The sequence below is a fragment of the Fusarium redolens genome (genome assembly GCF_020744475.1).
Source record: "Fusarium redolens strain MPI-CAGE-AT-0023 chromosome Unknown BKA55scaffold_2, whole genome shotgun sequence".
NCBI classification, from domain to species: domain Eukaryota; kingdom Fungi; phylum Ascomycota; class Sordariomycetes; order Hypocreales; family Nectriaceae; genus Fusarium; species Fusarium redolens.
Window position 1 is genome coordinate 1,403,408 of NW_025763665.1, and position 13,135 is coordinate 1,416,542.

At 49.2% G+C, this 13,135-nt stretch overlaps 4 protein-coding genes across 4 annotated transcripts; 2 read left to right on the forward strand and 2 right to left on the reverse strand.

The window, feature by feature from the left end:
- Positions 1-165: 165 nt before the first annotated feature.
- Positions 166-4,846, reverse strand: BKA55DRAFT_589575 (uncharacterized protein; the record flags this gene model as incomplete). The annotated part of the gene is made up of 2 exons (XM_046194956.1): positions 166-2,156; positions 2,203-4,846. The coding sequence occupies 2 exons, from the start codon at positions 4,844-4,846 to the stop codon at positions 166-168; spliced, it is 4,635 nt and encodes a 1,544-aa protein (XP_046054921.1).
- Positions 4,847-7,567: 2,721 nt separating this feature from the next.
- On the forward strand, positions 7,568-9,006 carry BKA55DRAFT_501235 (fungal-specific transcription factor domain-containing protein; the record flags this gene model as incomplete). The annotated part of the gene is made up of 3 exons (XM_046186812.1): positions 7,568-7,870; positions 7,898-8,270; positions 8,321-9,006. 3 exons carry the CDS (start codon positions 7,568-7,570, stop codon positions 9,004-9,006), a joined length of 1,362 nt encoding a protein of 453 aa, XP_046054922.1.
- Positions 9,007-9,094: 88 nt separating this feature from the next.
- BKA55DRAFT_164370 (NADP-dependent oxidoreductase domain-containing protein) lies at positions 9,095-10,431 on the reverse strand. The gene is made up of 3 exons (XM_046184989.1): positions 10,159-10,431; positions 9,831-10,109; positions 9,095-9,780 (listed from the first exon to the last, which is right to left on the reverse strand). The coding sequence occupies exons 1-3, from the start codon at positions 10,261-10,263 to the stop codon at positions 9,184-9,186; spliced, it is 981 nt and encodes a 326-aa protein (XP_046054923.1). The 5' UTR covers positions 10,264-10,431; the 3' UTR covers positions 9,095-9,183.
- A 226-nt stretch (positions 10,432-10,657) lies between these two features.
- BKA55DRAFT_684371 (uncharacterized protein) lies at positions 10,658-12,643 on the forward strand (the record flags this gene model as incomplete). The annotated part of the gene is made up of 5 exons (XM_046198633.1): positions 10,658-10,742; positions 10,794-10,936; positions 10,988-11,533; positions 11,583-11,937; positions 11,985-12,643. 5 exons carry the CDS (start codon positions 10,658-10,660, stop codon positions 12,641-12,643), a joined length of 1,788 nt encoding a protein of 595 aa, XP_046054924.1.
- Positions 12,644-13,135: the final 492 nt, after the last annotated feature.

Below are 13,135 nucleotides of genomic sequence, written 5' to 3' on the forward strand. Positions count from 1 at the left end.
GTAGAATTATTCGTGAACCGCAACGTCTGGGGTATCAGGGCTGTTTGATTGCCCATGAGCGAGAAAAAAGGTAGCAAAATGAAAATATCAACGCCAACTCCAAATATGCAGCAAACGTCAAAAACTGATGCGTTTGTATGTATGCTTGTTCCTACATAGACCATTTCAAGGTCTCAATGTTACATCTCCTTCATCATCGCTGCTGCTGCTGACGTCCATGTCGCCTTCACTGAGTTCACCTCGCGCAGCTCTTTGCGCCAAGTCCCTCTCGTGGTAGATTTCTTGTTTCCTCGAATCAGCTTGTCGAAGGCAGTCAACGTATGTTGTGAACTTGACGATTTCGCGTAGGAGGTACGCGCTCTTGCGCTCCCAGTTGGCCATGGCCTTCACAGCGTTGCTACCTCTAGGGGTAAAAGCCAGAAGCATAGGGCTGCGGAGTCGGTTGTGTGTCTGTAGTTCTGCCTCGATACCTTTGACATAGGTGTCCAGAGTCTGAAGCTGCTCCGCTTCAGGCTGATTGCTGGGCCGCATGCTCTGGGTGGGTGGTGCCCATTCGGCAATGTGAATCCGATCGCCTGGTAGCTTACCACGTCCACTGTTGTTGGTGAAAGCACCCGCAACGTGATCAAAGCTTGATCCTCGGAAGCTACCACTGTTAACACTTGACCTCCGGCCATGTGCTGCGCTGCTTCCGGGACGCGAGGTCTTGCCAGTCGTAGTCTCGTTGATGGCCGATACCAAAGCGTTGTTCACAATGGCCTCACTCCATCCGTACTCAATGTTACTTATACCACCAGTCAATGGATGGGTACTCAAACGAGCGCTCCAGTAGTTGGCTGTAATAACGAATTCCTTGCAGATCTCGGGTGTACCAACTTGGAATAGGTGAACGGCGCCGTTAGGGAGGCTCAACGCCCATACATGTGGGCGAGCCCGAGAATAACCTGGCGGTGGAAGCGCAGATGCGAGAGTCTGTCGTAGGTTATAGCAGCCCAGATTCGTTGCGTTATCTTGCCAATTGCCACCACCGACAATAGCAGGGGCACCGCCAGCGTTTCTGCCACGGTTTCTCGAACGGACAGATTTGTTAGGTTGGAATGAGAACAGATTCAGCTGTCCCTTTTGAATGACAGCAAAGACTTCGGACCAATTTCTGGCCTTGGCCTTCTTATCCACGCCATCTAGGTGGTGTTTGTGAGTGACCATTCCTTCCTTGACCCACGGCGGCCCAGCAAGTTCAAGAGACTCATCTTCAAGGAGTTGAGTTGCCGGAATCTCAGAACTCATAATAGATGGGGCACCGTCACCGTACATTTCTTCATCTCGAATGATGGCTTGGCTCAATGCATTTGCGAAACCGATCGATTGCTGATAGTCACCTCGAGGAAGGTGAGAGCCAAAGGAGTCTTGTGAAACAGATGTTTGAGTCCTTCCAAGTGAGTGGCGGCTCCATGTGGCAGAGGACGGCGTGGGACTCCACAGCGAATTGCCATCGTCGAAACTTGTACGACTCGAAGAGAAGCCGTTGCGGCTCATGCCAGCGCGAGATCGACTCTTGGATGTCCACCTTGCCGTATTGGCTCGACCGTTCTCATTGATGCGGCCGCGAACAGATAGCTGGCTCTCCGAAGGAGCCTTACTAAGGACACTGGGAGTTCTCTTGAGCATCCCCATTACAGAGAGTCCTCCACTGTGGGAAGGCTGTAGGCTGGCGTTCTTCTCAGATTCAGCACCAAACAAGGGCAGCCGTTCATCTCTGATAGAGGTATAGATTCCCTTGAGGACAGTTTCTATCTGTTCTTCCCAGGCCTTTCTCGTGCCATTAAATCGTGACTTGACTAAGGGGCCGCAGTCTTCAGTGCCTTCACCTGGTAGGGTACCCGAGTCCGCACGAGCTGGGGGTCTAAAAGAGTTTCTAAAAGAACGTCGATCCTGCTCAGAAGGCGGATCCTGGTTCTCACCAGCCGCAAGACCGTTCTTGTCTGGAAGAATGCTTGGGCGGTGGAAAGCATCAGGGGCGGATTCGTCGACAGCCTGCAAGATGGTCGTCATGGTGTTCTTGATAAACTGACTGCGGGTCATTTTCGACTCAATATCAGCCAAATGAAGGTCAGTATTGAGCAGCATGATTGAGTAGCAAATGGTGTGAATCACATCTATCAAAGTTAGTCTAGAAAATCATCGGGCAGCTCATGTGCTTACCAGTTGCCTTGAACCCATGGTTAGGATTGCAGTCACACCATCTTTTAGAAAAGGCCACCAGGATGCGATCAACTTGCTGAGTCTCAGCTCGAAAAACCAATCGTCCGCAAACTTGTCTCAGTGCTTGAACAATGCTCTGATTCGTAAAGTCATAAAGCTCCATGTAAGCTTGAAGTGTACGTTGTCTGATCGGGCCCTCTTCACCCATCCACGAGGCAGCCTTCTCCTTCTGGATGAAGTCCTCATTACCATCATAGATCTTCTGTGCCTTCTGACGATCATCTTCGGTCGGGTCACCGATGACAAACTCAGGCTCATCAATACCCTTGTTTTTAATCGAATCGAAAGTGCCAAGTACTTTGGGACTAGGGTCTGCCGAGCTTTCGATCCTCACGCTAGGAGGAGCACTGAGAGCAGACTTATAATCTGTACCAGTTGAAGCTGATCCTGGACTAGAGGCTCGAGCTCCTTCGATCGGCAGTGCCAGGTTGGAGCGGTCTGGCTCATCCTCGGAATCGGACTGCTGTGGGCGATGGGAAGGTTTCCTGGACCCAACATGGTCTTTGCCAGGTCGGGGAATGTCCCTTGCTGGAGTGTTTCCAGGCTGCTTGGACTTAGTTTGGGACACGCTACCATGCTTTCGACCCAGGTATCCACGTTCATCCTCATTATCACTAGCCCCATCAAGGTTGAGAAATGAGTTATTTCGCGACTCGATCGCTTTGGTAGGCCTTTCAGGTGGAGGGCGGGAGGGTGTACTATTGTTATTTCGCTTGTTGAGTTGCTCATCAGACTCGGAACGGACTGTTCTGATCCTAGCATTGGGGCTTGGCGAATAGTCAGGCGAGAACTCTCTCTGATATCCTTCTCTTTCTGCAGCCCTGTCGTCTCGTTCCGGTGTCATATTGGAAATATCGGCCAGTGGAGACGGTCCTTGAGAGGCTGAAGTTCCCGGAGCACTCTGACCAGACCTGAGATACGGGTTCATAACCTTGCGTAAACTGCTAACAGGGCTTGGCTGCGGTGGATAGTTGCCATCCCTATCCTGGGGAGCCAAGTTAGGCGCAGCTGTAGGGACGGGAGCTGTAGGCATTGGAGGCAGAGGAGGAGTATCTTCAGTAACGGACTTCTTCCGCCGACGAAAGAACGACGATGGTTTCTTTTGTAGGACGGGGTGATGAGAATGTGATGAAGATGTGTCGCGAGACGGTGGTGCTGATGCACTACCAGCCATCTTGTCGGCAGAAGGATTCGATTGTGGTGTCGGAGGGTTTGTCGTTTCGTTACTATTATGTGAGTTGTTGCGGGACGATCCAAACACTCTCCTGAAAAAGCCCGGACGCTCCTTGACGGGTGCAGGTGCATGTGTTGCAGGCGTTGGGCCACTGTGCACAGTCGGGTCCTTTGATTTACCATAGCCAACATTGGGTGCAGGTGCCGAATCAAGGTCCAGGGCTGGCACAGCAGGTGTAGGCTCCCGCGAAGTGGCAGGCTTGCGTCCCGACACGCTCTTCAAAGAGCGACTGCTGCGTTTGTGATCGAGTGTTGGGGGCTCGAGAGGTGGAGGTGGCATTGGTGGTGGGATAGACGAGGACATTGCCGACATCGCAGGGATCGACGGCTCCCGTCGTGGGCCACCCGGGACGGTAGGGGTCGGGGCTGCATCGTATTCGTTGTCGATGTAACTATTCGAGAACTCGACTCGAAAGGGAGACGGTTCAACAACTGGAGGCTGTACTGCTTGCTGCTGAGGTCCATAGTCAAAACTTGCAGATCTTCCAAACCCACGTCCATATCGTTGACTTCCAAGCACTTGAACATAACCAGCGTCAACACTAGCTGTACTACTGCTTTTGCTGCCCGGTTTGCCCCCTCTCGAATGCATGGCTCTCGATGAGCCTGCTCTGTGGCCTTCGCGAACGCTATTAAGGCGCGGGAAACTCGATTGGAAATTGGAGCTACTATTGCTCCGTCGGCCGCGACTCGATATACGACTGGAATCGTCTGCGCCCTCAAGATCTGAGCTATAAGAGTATTGGTGTCCGTTGGATCGGGGTGGACCTGCGACAGAATTGGAGGCTACCCAGCTTCTAGTCTGCTCGGCGGCGCCAAACTGGGGCGAGGTCTCGTCGAAGGTATGTGTACGCGATGCAGGTGTGGATGATGGGCCGTACTTGTCGCTCAACTGTGCCATGGAGAATTGATCGAGAGACATAAGCATATTAGCCACGAGGGAGTCTCGGGTGACGTTGCGAGGAGACAACGATAGGTCGTGGGAGTCGCGCTGGGTGGATGATGGAGGTAGACGGTCGGCCATGTCGTCCTCGACGGGAGTGGGATTCTCTAGAAAGGACTCATGCGCGTGAGTGTTGGAGGCGGGTAACCTGGTAGGCGCCCGATTGTTGCTGTTGTTGGAATTCGTATTGGCTAGAGACTTTGACTTAGACTTGGACTTAGACTGGGACACGCGGTATTCTGAATTCTGAGGAGGCGGCGTCTGTGGGTGCGGAATGGCGTCTCTTTCCCTCGACAACGACGAGGCAAGGGATGAAGTGTTTGTATTGATATTCAGGTCGGTATGAGGCCGACGTCGAGTCTTGCGACGAGCATTGTCGTTGGAGGACGAAGTTGAGTTCGACGGCATCTTGACTCGATGGGGGCCGGGGAGAGAAAAGGGCTTTTTTGTCTGGCTCTGGCTCTCTCAGCTCAGCTCCCTTGGCTCCTACTCTCACCTGCAACCTGCAGAGCTAAATCTCCTCTCACCAAACCAACCCAGGCCAATCTGAGTAGAGGTAGGCTAGCTGAGTTAGCAGGAGAAGCCGGCTTCCGCATGGGTCAAGAAAAAAAAGCCACGCGCGAACGACTGGGCCAGTTGGCGGTTGGCTTTGACGGACCACGGGGGCCAGGAATTGTGACGTGCAAAGTCAAGTATTTCGTCTCTCGACGGCGCCGCGAGGAATTTCAATCTAGCAGCACGAACCAGTCTCGTGGTACAAAGGTTGGTAGGTACCGAATGTATAAATGTACCTGCGTCTTAACCATCAAAACAATCATCCCAGTCGAGCTTCGGCGACAGATCTAGGGTCTTAGTCGCTGCAAATTTATTCTTTTGGTTGCCAGTCCAGGGGGAGAAGTGCCTGTAAAGAGGGGCGACAAGGGTCCTTGATGCAGGGGGGAGATGGGGTGTTAATTAATAGCAGTTGAACTCCATTGAACGCCAGGAAGTGCCCGGTGCGAACTAAAGTGAGAGCAATTGAAGACTGAGGAATGCTCATGAAACGTTCAGAGGAACGAGGGCATGCACATAACGTATCCGTCCAAGGTTACACAGTGTCCTAGAATTCAAGATCCAATAGATGACTGACTTGTAATTTTTAGGCGCCGTTCAAGTGCGTGCCCGTATGTTTGCGTGGTACTGGTCCAGTGCAGTTGAATGGAAGTTGTAGAAGCACATCCATCACACTCAAAGGCATCAGGATTGGAGGTCAGTGGATATCATCACCACAACCACCTGAAGATGAATCTACTAAAGCAACCAACAGGGCACGATGCTGCAGAACGTTCAGTAATATGCATCTGCAATGTCTGCGTCTGCAGTTGCAGGCGAAAACATGTACATTTATCAATCCTTGCTTCACCTAAAAATGCCAACCGGAGACCCTCCCATCACTCCATATGATGATGATGTGCGCTAATTCCCGCCGACCTAAACTTGAATGAACATAATTCAGTAAACCAAACCTTGTTAAGCCTTCAAACAATGTCAATCGTGGAGACAGAATCAAAAAGTTCCAGCCTTGCCGCTCCCGAGTCAGTAGGTAAACTCTAATACTCAACGGATACAAAGTCAAATCGATACAAAGGATAGCCATTAGCCACTGGGTACCTTTAGCTAGAGTGCACAGGAGTCCTCGGGCTTCAGCCTTTTTACCTTCTCAACCCTTTTTTCTGGAGCTGTCAAAAAGATTGTCCCAGTGGGCTGGGCGTTGAGGCGAGCCCAAAGAATCAAGGACCCTTGAAAAGGCAGGGAAGCCCCTTTTTTTTCTTATTATTGTTCCCCGACTGCGCGTGAGCATCTTCATCTGCCGCGGCGCCGTTCCTCTTCGGTGGGATTACTCAAGTGGTCACGAAAGGGGGAAAAGACAGGGATTCTGAGGAACATCGTTCCAGATCAGAATCAGAAGCAATGGAACACAATTGACCCCTTGCGAAGCCATGTGGCCAGACTAAGCTTAGAAGAGAGTCTTGGTTGCATTTAACTCTCAACGTCTGTGTCTGTGCTCACGGGTAGGCTCCTCTCCGAGGTAGTGAATTATCGTCATTGAGTTGATCTCAGTGTGAGATAGTAATTAACTCCAGATGTTTGTAAACAATGAACCTAGCAGCAGTTACTCTCGGATCTCTTCCGTGAACGACCCTTTCGTGGAACCGTGACATACCATCATTTGCAAACAAGCGCCACAAACTGAATAGAATCACCAAACCATGCATGGCCAAGATGGTGTTCATTGTCTTACAGAAGTTGAAACCAAAAGCCAAAGCGTACATACATTGCTAGACCGCCGAGTATCACGATCATCTCAAATATCTTCCAAGAACAGATAGTCAACTCCGATAGACTGGATATCGACATCGGTTCTCCCTCGGAGTGGACGTGTTTCATCGTTGGTTTGTTGCACCTGCAAGGTACGTGAGACATTGGGTGGATAAGATGCACTTGGTACTATTCACTATTCAGCAAGTTGAAGAATTGATCAATCAGTTTTCTGCAATACTGCTCATACCCATAGAGTCTAGTATCTTAACTATTTCGCATCGTGCCGTTTTACTAAGTAGTAGCCAGACTATGGTTAATCTGGTCGATGCCCACTGAATGCTTGAAGTCTCCATAACTCTGCGTTATTGGTTGCCTTGTCACCGTCGCATAATAACGAATTCCATATGAACTCCATGACTCAGACCCAGAGATCGGTAGAAGACATGTTATACCAATGTGCAGTGATCGTGATGGCTTCAGGTTTTGAAGCTGAATGGCACGAGTAGAATGGAAGTGCGTACACCCTGTGATTGTAGGTAAGGTCGGCGCTGCCAACCCCGCACAGCCAGGGATAGTTAAGCTCAGTCTAGAAGCTCTAGCACATTCAATATCAGAATCCCGCCTGTGAAAAGATCAACTTCGTAGCTCCTCATTTTTCATCTTATTGAACAATCGCCAGAATAATTCCTTATTACTGCAAATGCAGGTTATCACAAGCCAAACGGCCTTCTCGCCATCGACCATCTTCAAAGAAGTGTTGACTGCAGAAGAAGCCTCTGTATACTCCGGTATCCTTTTCTAATACGCCCGGCCGCGTGAACTTTCAGGATGGCGTCTTTCATGACAGAGAATTCTTCATCACCCTCCAATAGCTGGCCTCTGGATCAGTTCGTTCAAGACCCGGGATATCTCGCCTACCAGGAAGAACTTCGATGCCTCATCTTCAACACAGCTCAGACTGCAGCACCTTCCCGCGAAGCCTCACCTACACTTGGAAACTATGGGCCAACTGATGAAGAATTAGCAGCTCAGGCTCAGACAAAGACAGCCCTTGCTTCCGGACGACGACTTGAATACCTCAAGAACTATGTCGCCCAAGTAGCTCCCTGGGTACTTACGTATCACGCATGTGTTTTCTCAGTTACTAATACGCAATAGCTCGATATGTTTGACAGTAACGGGGCATTCACTGTTCAAGTCCCAGTCCTTGCTCGTAGTTGTCCAGCTCTTCTCTATGCAGTGCTCGCCCTGTCCGCTCGCCAGATGGAGCGAAAAGAGGCTAGGCAGCATTCATTCGACAGTCTGGAACTCTACCAAGAAGCTATTCGTCTCCTGAACCCCTTACTTCAAGCCAGAGACCTCACCATAATCCCAATCTGCGTCATTCTCTGTTGTCTAGAGATGATGTCGGCAAGTCCACAAGACTGGCGCCGTCATCTTGAAGGGTGTGCTGCTCTCTTCGATTCATTTGACGTCAACGGTTTCAGTGGCGGCCTCCTTCAAGCTGTCTTTTGGTGTTATGCAAGAATGGGTCTGTATTGTTCGTCAAAGCTACATGTTTCGATATTGACTTTGTTTTAGATCTATGCGGTGCGCTCATTTCTGATGGGACTCAAGGCACATTGGTACCACTGGACAAATGGCTACCTCCTGGTTCCGATCCAAACTCTGCCGCTGACATCTTTCGAGACCAGCGCTCACCGGATATGCACGCCAATTACTCAGTATATCTCTGCTCTAAAGTCTGCGAGCTCGTTGCTGATCGAACGCACCATGTCGAGCTTGCAGAGAACAACGGTTGCGATTCCGCATCTTTTGAAAGACGGTGGTTACGACTCTGGCACGATCTTCAATCTTGGTTGGAGGATCGACCGGCAGAAGTAGTTCCTGTCAAATTCATTGAAAGTCGACCATTCCCTCAAATTCTCTTTGTTCATTGGGCAGGGATCTCATCTAATCAGCTTTACCACACAGCCTGCACTTTATTGCTAGGATCGAAACCTCGGGAGGTCAAGCTTGACGTGGGACCAACGGGATCTTCCATCTGGCATGCTAAATGTATATGTGGCATTTCTTTGACCAACCCCCATCAAGGCTGCCTTAATAATGCCATACAGCCACTTTGGATTGCCGGGAGACTTCTCAGTCACAAGTCGGAACATTTGCTTCTTTCCAAGTTAATCCTGAGCATAGAGGCAATGACAGGGTGGGCAACTAATTGGCGCATCGCTGACCTTGAACACGCATGGGGTTACAAGGTTAGATGAGTTTTTACTGTCCCTTTCCACCGCTGTAAACATAAATCACGAGAAATGGATGAAGATGATACCATTGCCGATTAACGAAAGGGGCATCCAGTGAGTCATAAGTAATGTATCTTATCTATTTAAAATCCAGTTCATTAATTTCATTTTATAGCTTCATTATACTACCCAGTCCCTTGCTTAAGCAAAGATACGGAGAGGAAAGTTAGGAAGATAAAAGCCAGGATCATTGAACCGTAACCCGCGGTCCAGAGCAGAGATACTCTCAATTTCTTCTTGAGAAAGATCAAAACTCATAACATCCAGATTCTGCGCCAGGCGACTGGGGTTGTTTGACTTGGGAATAACAGCAATGTTGCGCTGCGTCGCCCATCGGAGCAGAACCTGAGCAGGAGTCTTGCCATATTTTTCAGCAATGCCCTTAATGAGACTAGACTCAAGAAGAGGCTCGGCACCGTGAGCTCTCTTGGAGAAGATGCCGGGGAGCTCCTTGAAGCTCTGGGGCCCAAAAGATGAATAGGCTGTGACGGCGATGTTGTTCTCTTGAGCCATGGCAATGAGGTCTGGTTGGACAAGGTAGGGATGGTGTTCGATCTGGAGAGAGGATATAGGGTGACGCGCGTAGCGTTGCACGTCGTAAAGGGACTGAGCCTGGAAGTTCGACACACCAATGGACTTGGCGATACCTTGGTCAACGACTTCCTCAAGTGCCTCCCATGTTTCGCGGATAGGGACCTTAGCCGGCTTGACAGTACCCTGATCGTCCATCCACCAGGCCTAGACGAATGTTAACTCCCATACACAAGAAAAACTCGGGTTAGACGTACAGGATAACGTCGCTTCTCAGGTTCAATGTACTCGAGGGCAACGGGGAAGTGAATGAGATACAGATCGATATACCCAAGGCCCCATGCCTCATTCTGAGACTTAGCAAAAGCAAGGGCATGCTCTTTCGCGTGGTAGTTATTCCAAAGCTTCGTGGTGATAAAGATATCCTCACGCTTTACAAGTCCCTCCTTGATAGCGCGCTGGATACCCTCGCCAGCTTCCTTTTCGTTCTGGTAATCGTATGCTCCGTCGAAGAGTCTGTATCCGGACTTGATGGCCTATATGGCTGTTAATACCCTTGAATCGTGAAGAAGTCCGGGTGCTCACATTATAGACGGTCTCAGCTGCTTGGTCGGCGGGAATTTTCCAGAGGCCAAAGCCAACGAGGGGCATTTCGTGGCCAGATGCGAGCTTGACGGTAGAGGGAGCCATTGTGAGTGATGTAAGTAGTCCAATTACAATTCGAGATGTGACTGGTAAGTGGGAAAGAGAAAAAGGAGGAAACGAAACTTGGAGAGAGCTTCTTGAGCTGCTTTCTTATTCATTTTGACCCCTCTAGTCTCCGCCCGACGAATACCTCGAAACATCTGTCATGATAATATCAAAACTGGTTCAGTACTGACCCAAATCATATACTGTAGACTAATCCCTGTCGTTTCCCGACGCTTAGTTATTCCTCATTTGGTAATATTCGGGAAGCTAACGAGTCAAGATCGGCTCCGAAAACCCCATGTCATACCCCATCTCCCCAGGTCCCACCCACGTAAAGGCTTCAACTTTCCCACTTTGGAGTTGCAGTCTTTTTCATATAAACACTTTATTTGCCATGGTAGACGCTGAGAATGAGGCAAAGACCCGCCTGAAGAGAACGCGGACAGGGTGTTTCAAGTGCAGGGTACGAAGACGAAAATGTAAGTCAATGATCTAGTTGTCAGAGTGGACACTTACTAATTCCACCTCAGGCGATGAAGGGAAACCTTCGTGTCAACGCTGTGTTGATGGTGGATTCGAGTGTCAATATGGCACCAAGCTATCCTTTCTTCAAAAGAATGCAAAGACGGCTTCGGGATCCCGGGGCGCAAAACAATCGTATGCGAAGCTGAGGGTAGGTTGATCGAGAACCTCAGTTGATGTATGTCTGCTAACAGAGAACAAGTTTGTTATACCAGAAACAGCAAGAAAACCTGGTACACATGAACAGCATAATGAAATTGCCTCGAGCGAACCTGAGAAGACCGAGAGTTCATCTATAGAGATAGAGACAGTTGTTGCAGCGCAGAAAGATACTTCTCAACACCAAGAACCCACGCAACAAGCAAAACCACCTGAACCGCCTATTCAGCCTCCGCCACCAGCGATAATCAGCCCCAGCAGCGAAGCTTACGTCACATCTCCCCAAGCTCCTTCTCATAGTCTACAAGACTCTGTAGACTTTAATCTCGTCATCTCGCCCTCTAATGCAGCATATGAAACCGCCCTTGACGGACTCCTTGCTCTGGGTAATGATCACTATGTATCCCCTACAGCACCTACAATATCTCAAACCGGCACCAATGGGGGACTATTCGCACCGCCGCCACAAAATGTCCAATTCGAAGTGAGCGGTAAGCCTCGTGAAGATGTCTTTCCTAATTGTCTCCATATGCCACAGGATCGTGCTGTTGAGCTGCTACGACACTACAGATACAATATTGCGCCTTGGGTACAGTTGTCCCCTCTTGTCTCTGGGAACGGCCTAACATGTTTCATAGCTCGACATAAACGATCCTGAGCAGACTTTTGGCTTACTTGTTCCACGTGTTGCCATGGACTCTATTTCTGTCCTTGACTCTCTTCTCTCCCTTTCTTTGGAAACTCTTGGAGATCGCACCCAGCTTGATCTGAATGAACAGTCCTTGTTACCTGATACGAGCACTTCCAGCATTGGAATTCTTTGCAGTGCGCTGGTTTTCACCTTTACGACCCTCCACCGCCAGTTCGCCACACAACCAACCTCCTGGTTGAGCCCGTCAAAGGGTACAGGCTATGAAACAATCAACTCGACTCCTTTCCAATTACATCACCCCACTGCCGCGCTGGCTGTGTCTTGGATGATTCTACGCCTAGGTTAGTATTCGTCTCATAAATTTCACAACAACTTCTAATAAGTTCAGGTGTTTCTGTCAGTCTTATGAACGGCTCGTCAGTCCCTATACCCTCCATCGTCTCTTGCGACGTTTCCTCACTTCTAGGCGTGTTGAATAGAGAACCACTCAGATGCGGCCGAGAGCCTGTTCTTTTGTGTGCCGAGGTCCTGAATTATTGCTTCGGGGATGATATCCAAACTGGTTCCGACACGATCCGCCTTCCGGCCGCTCACAGATGGAAAGCACTTTCTGAAGCTCTTCACAAGTGGTACACAAACCGTCCCACGGACTTCAAACCCATGCTCGAGACTGAAGACAGCGAACAACTTTTCCCTCTGGTACTCTTTACCAATGGGGCAGCAATCTTGGCCAACCAGTTGTACCACACATCGATGCTGTTGCTCCTTCAGAACCGGCCACGTACCCTTCCGAAGGAGCATGGCCGAAACATCTACTTGTCACCACTATGGCATGCTCAGCGAATTTGTGGTATCAGCCTTAATAATGATACGCGGACCAATTGGGACTTTAGTTTGTTGGCGTCCTTTTATTTTGCTGCTAAGCGGATGACTTATGAGCCCCAGCAGCATGCTATTCTGCGTGGAATTGATCGCATTGGGTCTTTGACAGGATGGAATGTGAACTCATTATCTGCGCAACTGATGCATGAGTGGCAGCCAGATTAAGAACGCAGAGTTGTTTGAGCAAGTTTTGTGTTTATATTATATTATATATATGCTTTTTGGAACAAAATTTGGTACATTTAGTAGTCATGGTTTTAACTGTCAGCTTTTTATATTGTTAGAGAATGGAGTATTACTTGTTAACTTTTTATATAAACAGTTTCAGTAACTAGGTAGTATCTATTCAACAGCCTACGAAGGCTATCAGAAGCTACCTTGTTCTAAGGCTGGGTTCGCATACTCTAAACTCATGATAGTGTAAACTTGGTACAAAAAAAATAGTCTTGCGTTTCAATTCATCTTTCTTGTATCCTAAGGCCAGCTAAGTTACTCTTTGTGACTCAGAGGGCTCTTCCACACATTTCCTTCCATTAATGTTTCCGTCCCTGAGCACATTGCGAGGCTCCAGCACTTATCTTCAATAAGATAATTTAAAGCTTGAGCCTATAATCAGACTTGCCTTATGGTGCTTCAAAAGACGCATAAATGGAGCCT